At 38.3% G+C, this 21,731-nt stretch overlaps 1 protein-coding gene across 1 annotated transcript; it reads right to left on the minus strand.

Moving 5' to 3' along the window:
* LOC18769068 (probable mediator of RNA polymerase II transcription subunit 26b) lies at positions 2,617 to 6,758 on the minus strand. Its single transcript, XM_007201991.2, has 9 exons — positions 5,569 to 6,758; positions 5,256 to 5,324; positions 5,066 to 5,148; positions 4,260 to 4,312; positions 4,052 to 4,173; positions 3,889 to 3,916; positions 3,485 to 3,774; positions 3,321 to 3,411; positions 2,617 to 3,185 (listed from the first exon to the last, which is right to left on the minus strand). The coding sequence occupies exons 1-9, from the start codon at positions 6,040 to 6,042 to the stop codon at positions 3,061 to 3,063; spliced, it is 1,335 nt and encodes a 444-aa protein (XP_007202053.1). The 5' UTR covers positions 6,043 to 6,758; the 3' UTR covers positions 2,617 to 3,060.

The following is a 21,731-nucleotide window of genomic DNA, read 5'->3' on the forward strand; positions in this document are numbered from 1 at the left end:
CTCTTTTTTGGGATTTGAATGATTGACCCAAAAAAAAAAGAAAAAAAAAACCAACAATTGAAAAAGTAATTGGAGAGAAATTCATGTGTATCTCTAAAGGAGTAGGAATGAATCAAAACTCCACTACTCCCCACGCAATCGGTGCTTCCTACTATTAGAGACTGGACCCATAAATAATAATGTTATAATATTTTATGGTATTGCAAAGTGACCGCAAAAAGTAGCTTTATTTAAAGAAAAGCTCTAAAGTCCACAGCGGAATGTTGAAGACCGACTGGAATGAAAAAGTAAAAGGGTCTTTCTTCTTCACGCACGTAGCCAAGAAAAGGTCGGCAGCAAAAATAACGAAGGGCGCCAACAGAGAAAGCGGGAGACTACATGTGCTTCTTGTGTGCTTCAGAGTATGCACACGTGGAGCACAACACGCGTGGGACCTACTTTCAATTTACCAAATATGCTTTTGTCTTCATCGATCCTTTTCTTCTTTGGGCCATAGAAGAAAGATCCTTTTATTGTTTGTTTTGTCAATGGGTAGACGAGTTGTAAATCGGTAATGACCGATTGTAAGTTGGTTAACAAATGGGTTAGTGGGTTGATTTGAAACTCATCCGTATTTTAACGGATTAATTTATATAATTTTGTATAGATTTCGAGTCATTCATCATGTCGTGTTGGAATTTATCGCACCTAATTTCATGAGTGTTTTAGTATTGGCTTTTTAAAAAATTAAAAAAAAAACTTTAAAATGGCTCATTTCCAATAAAAAAAAACTTTATTATATGCCATATTTATCAAAATAAAATATTAAGCACTTATCATTATAATCTACTCATACACATTGGTAGAAAAACAAAAAAGGGAGGGGTGTCTCATATTAAGGATATGGGATAATCTGACATATCACAGCCCACTAATATCTCTTGCTGGAATAGTTGGATATGGATTAGAGATGTCAACTCAAAAAGAAGAAAAAACTTTAGGAACTAACGAGTCTGCTTCGACTCATAGGATAACATTGTAAGAGCACCGTGCAGCAGCTGCTCTTCATCTGGAAATTCAACGTTCAGATGCTTAATTTAACGTAAAATAATTGACAGCATATTTTATTAGTTGCTATTAGTTTATACAAGTTTCCGTAAAACAAGCGACATGTGCATTGAAATTCGTCAAGGTAGACTGCACTGCACATGCAAGAATAACCAAGCTGATTTGTTCTCTGCTTATCTTGACTACTCTGCGCAAAAAGTCTTTTTATTTTAAAGATTGCATTTTTATTTTGAAATAAATTATAATCTGTGCTCGCCAAATATTTATCTTGGTTTGGACAAATTCAACTTGAATAATGATAACAGCAAATAAAAAAACATGGCACTGTCACTTCCGACGAATCCTTCCCATCTGAAACTAGGTGCTTGAGGAAGACGGGGTGCTTGGCGGGATAAAATTAGGTGGGTTAATGCTTGGAAGGTGGGCGAGGGGAAAAATCACGTTGGTGGTGGTGTTTTTGAGGAGGTGTTGGGTAATGTTGAATTGAGTTTCGGAGAGCTTGAGGGATTGAGGCAAATTGGAGGGGGACATATTAGGGGTGGTTGCAGTTTTTGAGTTGGAGGACCAAAATAGAACTCGGGTATGTTGATAGAATATTTCAAATTGGAGCATGTCGCATTTACGTAATTCAGGGGGTTTTTTTTATTTTATGAAGCGTATACGTGATTCAAACTGACGGAAAATGATATAGAATAACCAATTTGACACGAGAGAGAGTGATATAGAACGACCAATTTGACACGAGAGAAAAAGTTAGGTAAAAAATACAACTCGAGCATAAATTTAAAATACCATTTAACGCAAGACAGAAAGACTGTAAAAGGCATTGTATTGTACCTTACAATCTTAGCATGACAAGGAATGTATTGTACCTTACAATCTTAGCATGACAAGGAAAATACACATCACGTGTATCCCATTATATGATTCCGTTATTCTTAGCAGAACCCACCAAGCCGGTAACCCATCCATTTGATAGAAACGTTTTGCATAGAGGTTGGAATAAAAAACACAATCCAATCCCAAACCCTTCAATCACTCTATGGATGAATTCCACGTGGCCCCCACATCTATTAGTTTATTATTTATAACGGATACATAAAAAACACGTGACCAAAAGGAAAATTCTTGCAGAGTTGGGTGTGAACAACCGATCACCCAACCTACCAACAATAATTCAAAGAGAACGGGTGGAAAAATGGAATAGCACAAACGTGTTCCACAAGACACATTCATTGCATAATTTTATTTTATTTTAATGATGCCTTCGAATTTAAATTTTTTTCCGACATTAAGAAGATAAATATCACTAAAAACAAAAGACAGTTACTAGATATTGCAAAACCTTATTTTTAGGTGTAATGATATTGTTACACCTAAAGATGGGTGTAATGATATTGTTACTAAAAGTTATGATTTTGCTACATTTATTTCTCTTACATGTAAATACGGGCACCTAAATGATAAAAGTTAAGAGGGGTAAGTTTTTTCACTCATCTCTGTGCCCGTCGCCGTCTTAACAAAATTGACCGGAGAGGAACTTTACAAGGATCACTTCAGCCTTATGAGTAAGGAGACATGAAAGTTAAACCTTAAATGTATAAGTAACAGTGAACTTTATTTCTGTCTACAAAGTATATATAACTCATGAGGTAGAAGTGTCTCGACTCTGGAGGGAAAAAATGTTGAGGGTTGTCGGTTAAATGGGTAGTGACAACTAGAGTTCCCTAACAGACATTCAGCTCAGAACCAAATCCAAATGAGACTGCATAAGCTACAATCTGCCTCCCAATTTGAATTAATGGACCTCTAGAAACCTCAATGTATTTAATTTAGGGCAAGTTTCAAAAGTTTGCTTGTCAATAAATCTGAAACAGCCCCTCCCCGGCAAGAATGGTGAATGAATGTCTTATTCTTGACCCACAGTATGCCAGAGAGTTTGTCCTCTTCCACTGAATTGAAATGGAAGAATCTTTCATAAGCCACTGAAACCAGTCTCCTTTACAAAGTAACTTATCTCCGTCCATGCGCCCAATGTCGATTGTGGTTTCCAGGCTTCCCATGTGGATTCCTACGGGCAAGTCCTTGCTTGGGGAGATCTTGCAACTCCATAACCTGTACCGTCCGTTGCCTCTTGGCTGTCAAACAAAAAGAGAATGCAGGCATACATGAGAGAGATTAATAACCTGGATCTGCTATTAACAGAGTTTGATTTTTCAACACCCAAACATGTGGCATTCTTGACAAAAGTCCAAATATTCAGCAAGATATACCATTCTCGGCTTGTTGATAACGCTCTTGGAGTTTCCTTTTTGTGGCTTCAAGTTTCACTTGGACTGCAACTTCATCTGAACACTTGAATTTCTAGGAGACCAAGAACAGAAATCAGACAAAGATTGAAATATATGAAACTACAAGTAATTGTTACGGCACTTACATCTTGCTGACCAGTGAGTTGCCTCTTTTGAATGGCAACCTTATCTGTTTTTTGCTGGATCTTCGTTTCATTATTGACCTTTTGCTCCATATTTACTTTGGGAGGTCTGCCAGGCCCAGAGTCAGTGTTCGAGAGCTTATTTGGCTTTACAACTTCTTGTTTCTTCACTTGTTCATTCTTGTTTTCCTTGGGAAGCACATTTGCCTCATTTGAAGGCTGTTGTTTCTGCTTTACAATATTTTGTTTCTCCACTGATGGTTTTCTTCCATTGTCACGGTTGTTTCGAGGATCTGAAACAACATACCCCATTCATAATCATGAATCCAATAAGTGGGGAATTCAAATAAAGAACCAAATAGCACAAAGCTACCCAAGAGAAATAAACATTGGCAAATTCAACTCACTTCCGAAATCATCCATGCCGTCAAAGAACTTCACATAGCGTGGTTATTGGACGTCAAAGAGAACAGAAACCAATCAGTTTTCAGCCATCATATTGAAAATCAGATTACTTTCCTCAGTAAAAGAAAAAAAGAAAAAGAAAAATGCAGAGAACAGGACTGATACCTGTGAGAGTTCCATTGATGTCGTTTGAGTAGCAAAGAAAGCTCCTTCATCCAAAGGAGGAGATGGTAGTCCTTCCTCGTCATCAAAAGATGGATCAACGGAATCCGACATAGCTTCTGTGCCTACAAGTTAATATAATAGAATTAATATTGGTGATCCAGTGAAGAACTGAAAAGAATGGTACATACATAAAATCAGCAATTCATACCGGCAAGAGCTGTTGTAGCATTGACCCATTCATCTACCATGTCTTTCCATCCACTGCAATACAAAAGATCATGTTAAAGCACAGCCGTTTCAAAATCTAAGATAACAAATACAATGTTAAAATGGAACTGCTCGTCATCCAATATAGCACTAACTTACATGGTATAGAAATATGATGTTTACTTATCTACTACATGAGTCATGAATACAAAAAAGCCGAAATGAGTCATCATTTATCCCTTGTCTAAGAATTATTGTCAAGAATGTGGCTTATTAGCCCACTAAAAGACTTAACGCGAAAAAGACACAATGAGCTAAGAGGAGTCAACAGTGCAGATGAAGAAAATGGATTCGATGTGTTGACAAAATTCAAAGGAGAAAAATGACCAGTGTGCAGTTGATATCAGTAAGCACAACAATAAGAACTGAGTTCATAAGCATATGAATCGGCAGCACTCAGAAATTGGAAATTATCTGATACTGGTTGTAGTCAACAGACTTGAAAAGCTGAAGTACATAGGAGGTTTGAGCATATTATGCGCTTTCATACTGAATATAAGCACAGCATTAATGCACCCAAAAGAGTACAAAGAAAGTTTAAGGGAAAAATTGATGAATACTACAATGCAAGAAGAGGCAAGGGTATGGTAAGTAATAAGCAGACCAAAGTATCAAAAGTAACAAATTTTAGAAGATGCGGTAAATGCATGTACCGTAGCAGAACGCTACATAGTATTACTCAATTTCCTCCCAATAAACACAAAGAACAAATAATCCATTGTGAATCAAGGGTATATAAATTCATACTCGATAAGTGATCGAGCAAGATGACGAATTTTCTTTGATCCATGCTTTCGGAGACCGTTAACAGCCTTTCCAATTTCAGTTGCCTGCAAAAGAAGAACTCGTATTAGTCCATACAGTAGCAAAAATTTAAAGCTGATTGAGGGATGTAATGTTGCACTAATTCAATAAGTAAACCAAATTAGAATCAGACCTTGAGAGTCTCCACATTCAGAGCCATCAACTGAAGCTTCCTCAAAGACTCAAACAATACCGTATCAGACTGCAACAACATTGATCAATACTAGAATCAGAAACAGGAACACCTAAAGCATGTTCACAGCAGCCAAACAGAGCACAAATTCTCAAAAAACTTTCAAAAACCAATCTAAAATTTTAGAAACTATGGAACACAAATTAACAACAAAAAAAAGGGACACAGCAAGCTTCCACTTGTCAAACGAACACTTCAGAATTGAAGCAGCAAACACAAAGTACTAATTGGAAATCAGAGGCAATTAAAATACCTCTTCTTCACAATTATTGAAGATCTCTTTAATCCTGAAGACCTCCCCTACAATTTCAGACTCTTCTTCAATCTCAGCAGTCAAAGCCTCAGCTAATCCATAGCTGTAATTGCTAAGCTGGTTCATGTTCATCTCTCCCTGATCATCTCTACTGCTATTGACCTTGCTCTCTTTACTAGCACCAGCCTCAACTTCACCTCCATCTCTATCAAACCCACTTTTACACCCTCCATCATCATCGTCATCTTCTCCATCGCCACCAGGCACCGCCAACTCCATTTTGTCGCAGCCCGAACACCGGGTCAATCGACACGAAAACAACCGCTCTGCTATTCGATCCCTCCGCAATTTGAACTCCTTTGGGCAATCCGAAGCCGCCACCATTATCGCATGGTCGATTATATCGAAAATATCCGAATTCGCAGTCCGAAAGTAATTCCTCCAGTAATTCAGTGACCCGGTCTTGGTCGCCATGGCCACCAAAACCCAAAGTCCGGGATTGGATTGCAGACGACAGAGATCGAAAGATCAGATTTCAGTCAATACCCAGCAATCAAAACTCGAAATTTACCCTCCCTATGTTGGTTTTGGATCGAGAATTGATGGGTACGTTTTTGTGAATTTGAGGGAAACAATTTCAGATAAGGAGAGTCGGTCGGTTCTGGTACGAGTTTGGTAGGAGATGACGGAGAATCTAGATTCTAGACCCACCAACGTTTCTTGAATTGTATCAGTTTTTTTTACACAAGATTACAATTATATTCTTTCAAGGACAAAAATATGGGTTACGTAGAACAATAGGATTTGGGAAAGATATAAATATATACGATCAGAAATAGAAAGATCAATGACGATAAGCAATATCTGACTAAAACCAAACGTGGGTTCTTCTCTTGTGTAGGATTCTGATGTTTGGTTCAGGCCAAACTTCCCCGGAAAAATCCCAAATTCTTTTTCTAGAGAAAAAAAGTTTAAAAGATATGCACCGCTATTTAGGAGAAACATACAAAAATCAATCCAAATACGAGAGATAGATTTCTCTCTCTGTCTCTCTCCCTCTCTAGGCCTGATGTCTCTCTAAAGTTCTGAATCAAATACCAGGTGCTGCAGAAACCGAAAAAGCCAGAGAGTTTTTTTTTTTTTTGTGTGCAAAACCACTCCTTGAAAAAGAAGCAAACAAAAAAAAAAGATTATTTTATAGTATGTACTGTTGCTGTGTTGGAGTTTTGAAACTCTGTAGCTTTTTTCGTTTTTGTTTTTCTTTTTTTAACTGTTTTGACTCGAATGGGTGCCGGTCTGGTGTTAGAGAATGAAAGAAAGCGCCTTCTTACTTTTTGGTTCTTTCTTTTAATGTTACAATTATAAATACAAAACATTAATAAATAAAAAATAATATGGAGTGGTTGTTTGTTTTTATACAAGCGATATTGAAAAATAAAAATGACATAAAATACAAAATTAAAAGTTCTTAATCACTTGAGTTTATATGTTCAGGTAATATAGAGTAATTTTTTAATTGAATTAAGTGAAGCAGATATATATTTGTAGCGAGAATAATGATTTCGTGATATTTAACTCTATTAATCAGAGAAAGTTTTAAATTCAACTCACATACATAATTATAAAGATATATTATTGTCAAAGTACTCATAATTAAAATATAACCATATATATATATATATTTGTTACCTAGTTGGAGTAGTGATACCTTGTGAAAGTATCTTGTAATTATCTATTTTTTATAAATAAAAAATAAAAACAAATTGCGTATGACGAGAGAATTGGTAACCGAGTTTGACCGGACTGCGAACTCGGTCAAGACCTTTCTAAATTGGTTTCAGATTCAGGCACTGAGTTTTGGTTGGGGAAAAAGGATGGTGACGATGAGTCATTTATTAGCTGTTTGGAAAAACTCGGCGGCTCGTCTTAAAAGCTACCCTCACATGTGGGTGACGGAAATCGGAGAACGGTTTTGATAACACGTTGGCATAAATGAGGTGGTGGTCAGGAGTTGTACCTGTTCCGTGGTCAGAGTGAGCGCACATACTTAGTGCAAGGTAGGGGCTAGGTGGGGCTAAGTGGATAAGGGTCCTTTTGCAAGGCTTCATATATCACAGCACTGTCACATTAGATTTCACTATTTTATTATTATTATGCATTTTGGTTTTTGTTTTTTTAATTATGGGAAAAGCTTGTAATGGTCTTTGACTTATGCAGAGGAAGAAATCGCAGTAAAAAGTAAAATAGGTTTGACTTTCAGGTAAATATTCCAACTGTTTTGTAAGGTTGAACTTGAACAGCGGTTTTTTTTTTTTTTTTTTATAATAAATATTTATAATAGTTTTTTTTAAGTACAAACGGTATTGTAGGAAGGAAAATTGAACTTAAGACCTCGAGTACATGAATAAACATTCATAATTATTTGAGCTACAAACTTACAACTCTTCTACAAACACCTATTTCTTTGTTTATATTTTTACATTCCAAAATATTTTACACGCACAACGCAAAGCATGTGTCACATAATATAATCTTAGGCATGAATGAATTTTTCATACACATCACATGATTTAATTGCATTAGATTTGTTGCCTGGCTTTATATATATATATATATATATATATATATATTTGAATCTCTCCTCCTCAATTAACCAAAACCAAAAAAATATTTAGATAAAGGAAATCACCAGTTGGCAAGTATTTACCATGTCATGTCTCCTAGTTAAAATATTTGTTTTTTCTGGGCTATTCCATAAAAAACAAATTGGTCAAAAGTCAATAGTTCACAAATATTTATCATGTGAAATCTCGTAGCTCCGTTGAGTTTTTTAACAATAATAAAGTGTTCAAAGATCAGGGGTCCATAACCTGATTCCCTTTTCCAAAAGAAAAAAGTCTACTGTTTTTCTTTTTCATTTTCAAAGATGGATCCTTATCTAGAAAGTTGGTTCCTGGGAAAAAAAAAAAAAAAAAATCTAAAAAGTTGGTTAAGTTCAATTCACCATTTAATGTCTTGGTATATATTTTTTATAGGTTTTTCTTTTTACAAAACTATATTATAAATTATTCTAATATGCATGAGGTTGATTGAATTCAGGTCCTAATATATGTAGATGATGACGGAACTTGAATGCAAGGGCGACATACATACTATCTTAGTCAACTAGCATACTCTACGTCTACTGTTTTTATAAGTTGAATAGACCTTTGCTTAAGGAAAAAAATTATCAATGATGCGTTTATAATTGTAAAATTAATTAATATAATAACTAAAAATTGTCATATCCAATGGGAAACAAAAAATTGTGTCCCATAGTTTGACCTAAATTTCAATTTAATCAATGTATTTTCAGTTGTTTTAATTATTATGAATTTTAGTTTAGTTCAAAATTAAAATTCCGCTGTTCCTTTTTTTTTTTTTTTTATAGCCATAAAAACTAGTATTTTATTAATGATGAGGAATGAAAGCAGTACAAAAACCGTGCTATATCCTAGAGGATTAAGTGAGTATCTCTACACCAAATGGGCTTTATTGATTGTCAGACTAACTATGTAGCCTACTCTCTCAACTACAAGTATGAGAAGGAACTTGGCCTTCGATAGAGTACCTCTCGTCCCCTAGGAACATACCTGTAAAAACTACATATTCTAATCCTCATACAACATATATAGGAGAAAATCTAGAGACTCCTCAAACCAAGTAATTGCTTCACCAATACTAATAGCAAAACATCCAATACGATGTGTCACTCAATTCGCAGTTAGACAGACATGGGTAAAACATTCCCTAGTAATAGCAAGTTCTTGGTATCCTCCAACAAAGGACCTATCAACAGAGAGACTCATGAAAGCTGAGACGATCCGGAGAGAATCACTCTAAAAAACTACATTACTTAATCAACTTTCCACAGCTAAAATTACACCACCCCTTGTTGCCATTGCCTCCACTTGTAGGGCCGAAAATACATGTTCATAGTGTATTACTTGACTTGCTTCAAAGTGCCTGTCAGAATCTCAAACCACTATACCTACACCCCTTGCGTGCCACGTATCCTTCCAAGCCCCATCTACATTGCCTTAAGTCTCCAGATGGAGTAAGAAAACTGTACGGATAGCCATTTACTAAAAATGAGTAGGTAACATGTTGAACACAAGTCATGATTCCCATCATGTAGCAAATCCCATCTTAGTCATCATGATGGAGGACACATAGAACCTAAATTTATTAGTTTCCTAATATATTTATTAGTTTCTTAGATTCTCTAGTTTTTCAAATTCTAGTAGGATTTCTACTTTTCCAGATTTTTAGATTTCTAGTTTTAAGTTTCCTATTTTATTTGGGTTAAGATTTCTGTTTAAGCAAGGAATTTTATCATATTATGTCTAGGTTTTAGTTTGTTATAAATAATCCCGTGTAGTTCTTTAAAATGCAGATTTGAATGTTGAGTAAACCTTTTCCTAGAACTCTCTGATTACGTCCTTTCGATCTATATTTTCTTCTCCTCAACCTCCGATATTCTTCTTTGTTCTACTGTTTCTGCTTTTTGTCTCATCTTGTTGACCTATATTTCTTCTCCTCGATCTCTTATATTCTTCTCTGTTCGATTGTTAAGTGATTAATTTAATACCTACGGGCTGTACTACATCACATCACTTTTTCAAGAAAAGGCCATTCGATTCTATCTTAGGCATGTCCAGTAAGCGCCACATATCCCTTCTTATCTCCGAGTCGATGTCACAAGCAATGTACAATCTCAAGAACCATAATATAATTTTCGTATATTAAACGATTGGAAACAAAGCACTTTAGTGGGGGTGATATAACTATAGGGAGGAACGATTTTAGTCCATTCACAAGCACTTTCGAAGCAATTTTAAACAACACACTACACAAATTGATGGGGCTTATCTGGTCATATCTCTGGGGTTTTCACTTTGGGACTTACCACCACATGTGTAAAATTAATTTTTCGAATTAGGTGACTAGTGGAGAGAATTAATTATAGCATGTGATACATCTCCCCCAACAATATGCCACAATTTCTGGAAAAAAAAAACTGAGGGGACATTCCTCATGTTGAGTCCACATGCTCTCAAAATGGAAGAAAGATTGTCGCTTCTTCTAAGGCTTCGTTTGCCACTGTAGAGTAAGCAGTATGGGGAGATGATCAAACCTGGTAGGCTCCAAATGTAAAACATGACTCCAGGAACAACAAGCGCCACTCAAAAATGGCAAATGCCATATCCAATCACTCCTTAATACCACCTAGACGAGTACTGAACCACATGAATTGTTATCCTTAAAAATCTAAGTCTTCTAACTGACAGTCTGATATCGCCTCACACGAAAATTCAGCATATGTCTGACCGGTCTCAACACCTCATTCTTTCTCATGCCTATGCAGTAGCTCATTAAAGTCACCCAAACAAACCCCTGGGAAGTTTAGATTATGTGGCTAGTCTCCGCAGTAGTTGCAATGATTTGAATTTGTAGAAGGATAACCATAGAAACGTGTAAAGCTCCAATGCTCAAGATCCCTAAGGCCAAATTTCAGCATCAACATGATGGAGTGATGAGGAATGAATGTCCAGCTGAATTTATGACTTCCACAAGAGGTAGAGCCCTCCAGACTTGCCAATAGGATCAACCACAAAGTAATTATCGAAACCCAATTAATTTTTCAAAAAGACAAAATAACTTTCATTGTACCTGGTCTCACTCAAGAAAACAATCTCTAGACCTTGGACGACGATCAAACGGTGTAGTGCATGAACTGCCCTAGGTGTTTCCAAGCCCTTGGCTATTCTAACTCAGGATGATCATTGCAATCGGGAAGACTGAGATGACTGAGCCTCCGCCGTTTGGTAATTACAAAGTAGCCATGCATGCAAGAAGGATTTCTTCAGTAAGGGTATAGCGTCCTTCTTTATAGACAACTGTGTTGTAGGTCGTTTTCTTACACCCACTATACAACTCGAAACCTCCCTGAGACTGTTGTCTCCTTCCCACCAACCTGTGTTGGTGGCTGGGTTCCTTGCGTTTATTCCGGCCCAATCCATTACATGCACTCCTCCGAATAAGTGTACATAGGTTGAAAGGGTCAGAGCCCAAGGATGGGGTTGCCTCTTGGGGATGGGTTTGTGTGTCACCTAAGATGATAGAACACTAGAGAAATCCTTTGTGACCTGTTGAGACCTTTGTTACATTTTTTTTTTTTCATTGTCCTTTTATATGGTTTTGTCATGAGAAAATCATATGTGATGATAGCCCTTTTCAATGTATTTACTAGGGGTGGCATTTTAGACCGAAAAACTGAAAAACCGCAAAAACCAACCGACATTTAACCGCAATGGAACCGCAATAGCGGAAAACCGAACCGCATTTGCGGTATGAAGAACCGAACCGCATTTGTGGTTGCGGTTGTGGTATTTGATTTTCACAACTTGCAGTTACCGCAAACCGCGACTATATTTTTAAAAAAATAAAAATTGCATTTTATTGTTTAATCTTAGCCGTTGTATAACAAGACCACTTATCTTGTAAGTAATTAGTTTATTTATGCTTATGTTATTTATGCTTCTTCTTATAATAAAATGTACTAAACTTATGTTGTTTTATTTGTAAATAGCATTGGTGCTTAAACAACACAACGGGGTCCTTCAAATCCACTCACCATCACCAACACTTGAGTTTGTAACATTGGTGCATTGGATTTTCCTTTTAGTTTGTAACTTTAATTAACTTTGAATTGGATTTTTCCTTTGGGTTGTAACTTTAATTCATTTTGCATTGCATTTTCCTTTTGGTTTGTAACTTTAAAGGATTTGGAATTGGAATGCTTGAGAAGTTGAGGTTGTGAATGCTTGAGAAGTTTAACTTTAATTGGAATGCTTGGAATTGTAACTTTAATTTTCTTTAGGTTGTGAATGCTTGATAAGTTAAGGAGGTTGTGAATTTATGTATGCTTGAGAAGTTGAGGTTGTGAATTTATATTTTTGGGTTAAAGTATGCTTGAACTCAAAAGACTTCAAAAGAAGCATCAAAACTAGGCCTAAAATGTGGAAGATTGGATTTTTATGACACAAAAAGAACTTGCGATTTTAAACTGCTAATTCACAGTAACTGACCGCTTTTTGCGGTTTCAAAAATCACCATACCGCAAATAGTCAATCGGTTTGCGGTTTGGGAAAAACTTTGCGGTTACCGAACCGCAACTACCCATAGTATTTACCTTAGTGGTTGAAGTCCTCCCCCTCTATCCTTATGGCACCCGTTCAAACCCCAATAATGGGTTTGCTCTATATGTCTTCAAATCGTATGCTCACCTTAAAGCTTTTCACAACATCGCCACCCTCATATATACCAGCAATAACCACCACCAACGAAACACCAGAAATTCCAACCTGACCAAAATTTCAATGCCGCAATCCTCAGCAAATGAGCTGGCCTTGCAGTTCAAAACCACCCTGGATGTTTCTAGCCTTGAGAAAGGCCCAAAATTAATTGGAGCTATGATTGCCGACAAAGTATCAAATAAAGGGGCAATCAAGACCATCCTCAAGATTGCATAGCAGGATTATGAAGAGGCAAAAATCTCATGGGTCGAAGATAACATATTTGATGTTACAACACAAGACGAGGAAATGGCTAAAAGGATCCAAGATAATGGACCTTGGTCGGCCATGAAATGCTGCTGTAATATCTAAAGATGGCCAGATGATCAAGTTGTGGGGGATTTACAAATGGAGAGGGTGCCATTCTGAATTCAGATTCGAGGAATCCCCCTTAATCAGTGTAGCCCCAAAAATATTGCAAAAATTGGAAGGAAATTTGGGGATGTCGTTGATTATGAAGACCCAAGTAAAGCTCGAGGCTTTTTCCGCCTTAAAGCTTTGGTGGACTCAAGCCATCCTTTACCAAAAGGGTATTTGTTGGTAACTAAAACCAAAACATAAAGGATACTCTGTATATTGAAAGCTGGAGATTCTCTTCTCTTAAAACAGAACAAGTTTACATCTTAAATAGAAGCAAAGAAAACAAATTCTTACTCCACTATAACCACTAACACAACTAGTGCAGATTTTGTGGAGATAACAATTCTAAACAACAGAAGCAAATTGTGATCGTGGTGAGCAGACTCAACCACATCCCCTACATGCTAGGACTCTAGCTTGACTTGGTCTCTATGTTACCAGGTCAGCATTAGTTAATTAAAAAACATAATTAAAAATAACTCTTAACACCCTCCCTTAAACCGATTTTTATTGAAAAACAGTTTAGGAATTTTCCACCATCACTTAATCTTCTTCATCTGCAGCTTTTCCTTGATCAACTCTTTGAACTGAACAAACACCAAGCATACTCCTTAGCTTCTCGAATGGAGGCTGCTTCAAAGGTTTAGTTAGAATATCTGCAACCTGTTCTCAAGTCTTGCAATATTGCAGCTCAATTTTTCCATCGCTACAAAGATCACGCAGAAAATGAAAACGAACATCAATATGTTTACTTCTCCCATGCATGATTTGATTCCTTAACAGCTTGATGGTTGACATGTTGTCACGATAGATGATCGTTGCTCCCTTTTGTTCATCACCAAAAACTTCAAACATTTTTCTAAGCCACATAGCTTGATAAGAACTCGAAGCTGCTGCCACAAACTCAACTTCAGTTGAGGAAAGTGCCACTATTTGCTGCTTCTTTGAGGACCATGATATTGCTTAAGAGTTGAGCTCTATATATGACCAGAAGTGCTCTTACGATCATCTATATCACTTGCATAATCACTGTCTGTGTAACCAACAAAACCTGCACCATTTGGCCTTTTATAATATACATTATAATCAACTGTACCCTTCACATATTTGAGAATTCTTCTTGTTGTTTGGTTTTTCCATATATCTGCTTACCAAACTTACTGCATACATGATGTCAGGTCTTGTGGAGGTTAAATACATGAGACTACCAATCATTTGTTTGTAGAAAGTATGTCAACCTCCTTCCCATCTTTGTCTTTGCACAACTTTAAGCCAAATTCAGTTGGTGTTGCAAATGACTTGCAATCTTCCATTTGAAACCTTTTAAGAATTTCCTATGCATACTTCCTCTAATAGATAAAATTTCCAACAGTAGTTTGAATGATTTCTAATCTAAGAAAATAATGCATTAATCCTAGATTAGTCATTTCAAACTCCTTCATCATATAGGCTTCTTAAATTTATCAAACATCTTGACATCATTACCAATGAATAACAAATCATCAATGTACAAACACACAATGAGCAATTTACCGCCTTTTTCAGTCTTGACATAAAGAGTGTGCTCGAAGGGACATTTGTAAAATCTAAGTTTGGTAAACTGAGCATCTATGCGATTGTACCAAGCTCAAGGTGCTTGTTTCAGTCCATAGAGTGCTTTTTTAAGCTGGTACACCTTGTCTTTCTCTCCTTTCTTCTCATAACCAAGTGGCTAGTCAATGTACATCGCCTCTTGCAAGTCGCCATGCAAGAAAGCTGATTTCACATCTAACTGAAAGATTGACCATGAGTTTTGAGTTGTAAGTGAAACCATCAACCGGATTGTGTCTTGTCTTGCAACTGGGGCAAACACTTCCTTGTAATCGATGCCATGATTTTGCTCGTAACCCTTTGCTACTAGATGAGCTTTGTGCTTATCAATTTCACCCATTTCATTCGGTTTTGTCTTGAAAACCCATTTAACACCAATGGTTTTCTTTCCTTTAGGTAAGTCTGTCAACTCCAATATTGTGATTCTTCTCAATGGACTTGATTTCATTGTCCATTGCTTCCCTCCATTTCTTTACTTTAACAGCCTCATCATATGTGATTTGGATCGCTGTCTACAAATAAATCAAAAAGAGCATTATCATCATAACTTGTAAAATTTACATCGTAATCTATTATCCATGCTAGCTTCTTCCTTGTGTTTTCATCCCTCAAGTTGTAACCTCTTTCTTCTTTTGATTGTTGATGAGGTTGAGCCACAGGTTCAGGTGATTCCTGGATTTGAGTTGCAGGTACTTCTTCTTCCTCACCATCCGAGACATCATCATATACTAATGGCTTCTGGACTGAGCTTTCAACATTCCAATTCCACATAGTTCTTCATCAAATATTACGTCCTTGCTTATCACTATCTTCTTTGTTACTAGATTGTACAGCCTGTAAGCTTTTGAGGCTTCACTTACACCAAGAAAAATACAATTTTCACTCTTATCATCGAGCTTCTTTCTTTTCTCATCAGGGATGTGTGCATATGCAATGCACCCAAACACTTTAAAATGATCAACCGAGGGCTTCATTCCACTCCAAGCTGCCCTTCTAACTAAAATCCCAGTTTTTCTAGCAGTTGGACTTATGCCAAAAATTCGGTAGAGTCTCCCTTGTAAAATGGACATTCCTAAAAGTTCCCACCTGTAAAAAAAGCATATAAGTTTATATATATACCATCCGCCAGCATGTATCCAATTATAACAAATAATCAAGCATCATCACATTCTGGCCTCAGGCCTCAATAATTTGAATAAAACACTCTGCTAACAACTTTCAAATCACAATCTTAGAACATCCTCGGAACAGTGTTAGTTTTCATAATAGCTGAACTGGACTACCTTTTATTTCCTGACCTCGTGGCTACAGCTTGTAACACTAGGCTGCCTACGTACCCTTATCGAGGGATCAAGCCACACGTAGTTTTCTCCACCTAGGCGTACCTCTAATCCTGATCTGAATCATCGCATGCACATCTCGGAGATACCACTTCTATCCGAGCCCAATCCTCGCTCACAGGTCTCGGAGATACCACTTCTATCTGAGCCGCATTCTTCGCTCGCAAGTCTCAGAGACAACACTTCAATCTGAGCCGCATTCCTCGCTCGCAGGTCTCAAAGATAACACTTCAATCTGAGCTGCATTCCTCGTAGGCCGAGCTGCAATACTCGCAAAACCGAAAGTCCCTAAAGGTTCTAATATGCCTAGGACACATGTCCCAAGAGTTTGGCCTCAATCGGAAGGTCGGATTATTCACAATCGCACGATCGGATAATTTCAGTAACCCTAGCCATAAGGTTGGTGTTTCTGGAGTATCTGAGACTCTGTTTTACAATCCGTCAACTATACGAGATCAACATATCTGGAAAAGACTACGATCCAACGGCTCAAACGTATCGAACTCGAAAATCGCACAATAGGCGAGATTTGTTCGGGGTTCAAACAGTATCCAAATTAAGATCCGCGAAATCCTACGCTCTTGTGAGGACCCAGGGATAATTCTGGGACTACATGTGGTCCCCACCCTACTGCCCACGCACCGCCACACGCGCTGGCAGAGCGTGGGCAGCTTGATCAATTCCGATGACAGGAAAACTTCCAAATTGTAAGCCTAGGTTCATAACATGATTTGGAGCCACTTTAGTTCTTGGACCTACCCCAAAAACTGGCCGAAAGTGGCCGGAATTACGATCCCCAACCTTCAGAAACCACACCTGGATCGATGAATTCTGTCGCCAAAGCTGCCAGAAACAACGTTTGGAAGTTTGAGGGAAAACCGGTCTTTCCCGGCTCGTGTCAGCTACCTGGCTACCTGGTGTGGCGGGGCTCCAACCCAAATGGGTTCGCCGACTGACGCTGGTCATTTTTCGACCGGTCTCACGACTTGGCGTGGCCGCAACTGCCCGGAAACCAGCCAAACGTGGCCGGCCTGTGTCTCGCGCGAGAGGAGTTGTCGAGAGAGAGGAGAGAGAATGTGCTGCACGGAGGAGAGAGGGGTTTTAAAAAAAAAATGATTTGGCAAATTACCATTTTGCCCCTCAACGTATTCTGACAGTAGTTTCTTCGTTATAACTCCGATTCGAGCTCACTACGTGTCTACAAACTCGTACCGACGTGCTCTACGCAGTGGTACAATTGAAATTCCCAAATTTCTTCCCGGTCAAAAAGTCAAGTTTAAACTTAATAAAATATTCTGGGGGGTATTCCAGTCCTTTCCTTGAATAAAATAATAATTAAGAATTAATTAAGGATCTGGTTGTTACAAACTACCCCCCTTATAAAAATTTCGTCCCCCAAATTTCAAAACTGCTACTCGAATCGATAAAGAACTAGGCCCCTATCTACTACTTTGTTTCTTAAATAACCTCCTCCACAACTTGATATGACAAGACCTTAACTTTCCTAGTTCTACGAGCCTCATCAAACCTCCCCAGGAAATAATTTTAGAAATATTCACTCGCCCACGACATACTCAACACCCTTAAACCAATTGTTGCATACTACTTTTATCGGTGTTGGATCATTCTAGGCTTTGCCAACCTCATTGCCTATATAATTAAACAAAAGTTCACAACTCACTCATTCTCCTGTAACTTATTCATCAATTCCCTCTGAGACTTTAGCATCCCATAATTTCCCTTATGAAATAATTTGACTTAGTCTCCTTGAAAACCTTTTTGGGACTGAGTGAAGCCAAATCCTCATATATGAATCCAGTTCTGTCTATATGTATATGAGGCTTCCCATCTCTATAGATGAGATTACTATGTTCATCTTGGCAGTACTCCTCGGCAATGTACTCAATTCTTCAAGTAATTAATCTACTACTAAGCCCTCTGCCTTTTGTTAAATGAATGAAAACCTAGCCACGTAGTTGGGCACAACGGGCACAATACATGGGTGCACAAAATGTATCAAGTTTCATGGATTTGTTTGTTAGAGAACTTATACTCTCTGCTTTTGTTCATATTAGCTAGGGACCCCAAGCGGATATAATAACACTTCACCCACTTATTAAAACATCATTTCGCTGAAAACCTTGAAATTGAAACTTAATCTACCACCTAGGCATACCTATGTATTCTTGCCAAAACCCTTAATTACTATCTATTCCTCGTGTCACTATGGTGACACACCCTTGCAGGACTCAGGTTAACCTGATCCGCCCTCCTTGCAAGACTCAAGGAGTACTAAGCCCACCGGAGTTGCATTTCTCGCTCCCATAGTGCGAATATTCCTAAGTCTGGTGGGGCAAAAGTCAAGCATGCTGACAAAACCGAAGGCAACCAATAAAATTCGAAGGCAACATAATTACCGAAAGCAACAAATTTATCTGAAGGCAACTTAATTACCGAAGGCAACATCTTTATATCCTGGTACCTAAGGTGGCTTAAGAAAATATAAAATTTTTGAAAAATCTGATGAATAACTGAATTTCTGTTAAATCTAAAACTCTGCTGCCATTTAGCTGATATTTAGCTAGTATTTCCTTTTTCCTATATCCTTAAAGGATATCCCACTTGGCAGCATATAACTTAAAATATTTTAAAGCACATATCAAATTATGAAAGCACTAATCTTTGAATAAAACTTATTCAAGATCAAATAATGGAATTGAATTGCATAAATCATTTATAAAACAAAAAGTCCACTCACTAACCTTGCCACCCTGAATAGTCAACTCTCCTTGTCGGCTTTACCGACTCTAACACTTCCCTTGTGATAACACCTCATCCTTGCCCCCAACCCATTTGCTAATCCTAATAGGTTAGACGGTTACACGACCTAGGACAACACTCCCTTCTACCATGGTATACTTTTTGACTATGCTTACTACAACACCCCAAACTAGGTGCAACCTCTAACACTACCAAAGCTCTTGAATCCAACATACCCACAACTCCAATTTTACTTTCCTCAATCCTTGACATAAAAATTTATGTCCCCAGTTATAGTCCCTCTCGAACCATTTATTTTCAACCTGTATAGTATGTTTTTCATATGCAATGCACCCAAACACTTTAAAATGATCAACCGAGGGCTTCATTCCACTCCAAGTTTCTTGAGTCATATTCTTAACAGAACATGTGGTGAGATGACCTTACCCAAATTCCACTTTGGAATCCGAGCCGAACCCTCTGCGTGTCCGACACCTGGCGAATGTCGGTCACAAATGACCAAACTGCCCTTCTAACTAAAATCCCAGTTTTTCTAGCAGCTAGACTTCTACTGAAAATTCGGCAGAGTCTCCCTTGTAAAATGGACTTTCCCAAAAGTTCCCACCTGTAAAACAAGCATGTAAGTTTATATATATACCATCCGCCAGCATTTATCCAATTATAACAAATAATCAAGCATCATCACATTCTGGCCTCAGGCCTCAATAATTTGAATAAAACACTCTACTAACAACATTCAAATCATAATCTTAGAACATTCTCGGAACAGTACCTTGTAACACTAAGCTGCCTACGTACCCTTATCGAGGGATCAAGCCACAAATAGTTCTCTTCACCTAGGCATACCTCTAATCCTAATCCGAATCATCGCTCGTAGGTCTCGGAGATACCACTTCTATCTGAGCCGCATTCCTTCCTCGCAGATCTCAGAGACAACACTTCAATCTGAGCTGCATTCCTCGCTCGTAGGCCTCAGAGACAACACTTCAATCTGAGCCGCATTCCTCGCTCGCAGTTCTCAAAGACAACACTTCAATCTGAGCCGCATTCCTCGCTTACAGGTCTCAGATATAACACTTCAATCTGAGCCGCATTCCTCGCTTACAGGTCTCAGATATAACACTTCAATCTGAGCCGCATTCCTCGCAGGCCAAGCTCAATACTCGCAAAACAAGAAGTCCCTAAAGGTTCTAATATGTCTAGGACACATGTCTCGAGAGTTTGGCCTCGATTGGACAGTCGGATTACCCATAATTGCACGATCGGACAATTTTAGTAACCCTAGCCCTAGGGTTGCGTTTCTGGAGTATCCGAGACTCTGTTTTACGATCCGTCGAATCCTATACGATCCTGGAATTACCTAGATCAACATATTAGGAAAAGACTTCGATCCAACGGCTCAAACGTATCGAACCTGAAAATCACACAATAGGCGAGATCTATTTGGGGTTTAAACAGTATCCAAATTAAGATCCGCGAAATCCTACGCGCTCGTGAGGACCCAGGGATAATTCTAGGACTAAATGTGATCCCCACCCTATTGCCCACGCGCTGCCACACGAGCTGGCAGCGTTTGGGTGGCTTGATCAATTTCGATGACCAGAAAACTTCCAAATTGTAAGCCCAGCTTCCTATCCTAGGTTCATAACATGATTTGGAGCCACTTTTGTTCTTGGACCTACCCCAAAAACTGGCAAGAAGTGGCCTGAATTGCAATTTCCAAATCGGCCAAACCCTAACTCGAAAATCAAACTCTCTAAGCTTTGAATTGAAGGAAACCTACCCAACCATCAGCTAGAGCTGGTAGAGTAGGGGAGAAACCATACCTGAATAGACGAATTGCGTCGCCGGAGCTGTTGGATACGGCATCTGGAAGTTTGAGGGAAAACCGGTCTTTCCCGGCTGATGGCGGCGACTTGGCGACCTGGCGTGGCGGGGCTCCAGCCCAGATGGGTTCGCCGACTGACGCTGGTCATTTTTCGACCGGTCTCACGACCTGGTGTGTCCGGAGCTGCTCGAAAACCGGCCAAACGTGGCCGGAATGTGTCGAGCGCGAGAGGAGCTGTTGAGAGAGAGGAGAGAGAATGTGTCGCATGGAGGAGAGAAGGGTTTTAAAAAAAAATCTAATATGGCAAATTACCATTTTTGCCCCTCAATGTATTCTGATTGTAGTTTCTTCGTTTTAACTCCGATTCAAGCCCACTACGTGTCTACAAACTCGTACCGACGTGCTCTACGCAACGATACAATCGAAATTTCCAAATTCCTTCCCGGTCAAAAACTCAACTTTAAACCTAAGAAAATATTCTGGGGGTATTCTAGTCCTTTCCTTGAATAAAATAATAATTAAGAATTAATTAAGGATCGGGTACATGTGGGACTTCTATTAAGAATATAAACTGACCATAGTACAGCTTTAGGCCAAAACTTATTTGGAACCTTCCCTTTAACTAGCAAACTTCGAACCATATTAAGAATGGTTTGATTCTTCCTCTCACTTACACCATTCTGCTGTGGCGTGTAAGCAGTGGTGAGATGTTTCTTGATGCTTTTTTCTCTGCATAACAAATAAAACTCTTTGGAGCAAAACTCCCCTCGTCGATCTGTTCTGAGTGTTTGAATCTTCTTGTTAGTTTCATTCTTAGCTAGGGTTTTGAAGCTTTTGAATGCATAAAATACTTTTCCTGCAAAAAAA

This window comes from Prunus persica, chromosome G7 (genome assembly GCF_000346465.2).
Source record: "Prunus persica cultivar Lovell chromosome G7, Prunus_persica_NCBIv2, whole genome shotgun sequence".
In the NCBI taxonomy this organism is placed as follows: Eukaryota; Viridiplantae; Streptophyta; class Magnoliopsida; order Rosales; family Rosaceae; genus Prunus; species Prunus persica.

Excerpts from the sequence above, each read along its gene's own strand:
- LOC18769068 (XM_007201991.2), bottom strand. The coding sequence starts at position 6,042 with ATGGCGACCAAGACCGGGTCACTGAATTACTGGAGGAATTACTTTCGG. Across the intron at positions 4,174-4,259 it reads TGCTACAACAGCTCTTGCCG|GCACAGAAGCTATGTCGGAT; the intron begins GTATGAATTGCT and ends ATTAACTTGTAG. Across the intron at positions 3,775-3,888 it reads CGGCATGGATGATTTCGGAA|ATCCTCGAAACAACCGTGAC; the intron begins GTGAGTTGAATT and ends ATGTTGTTTCAG.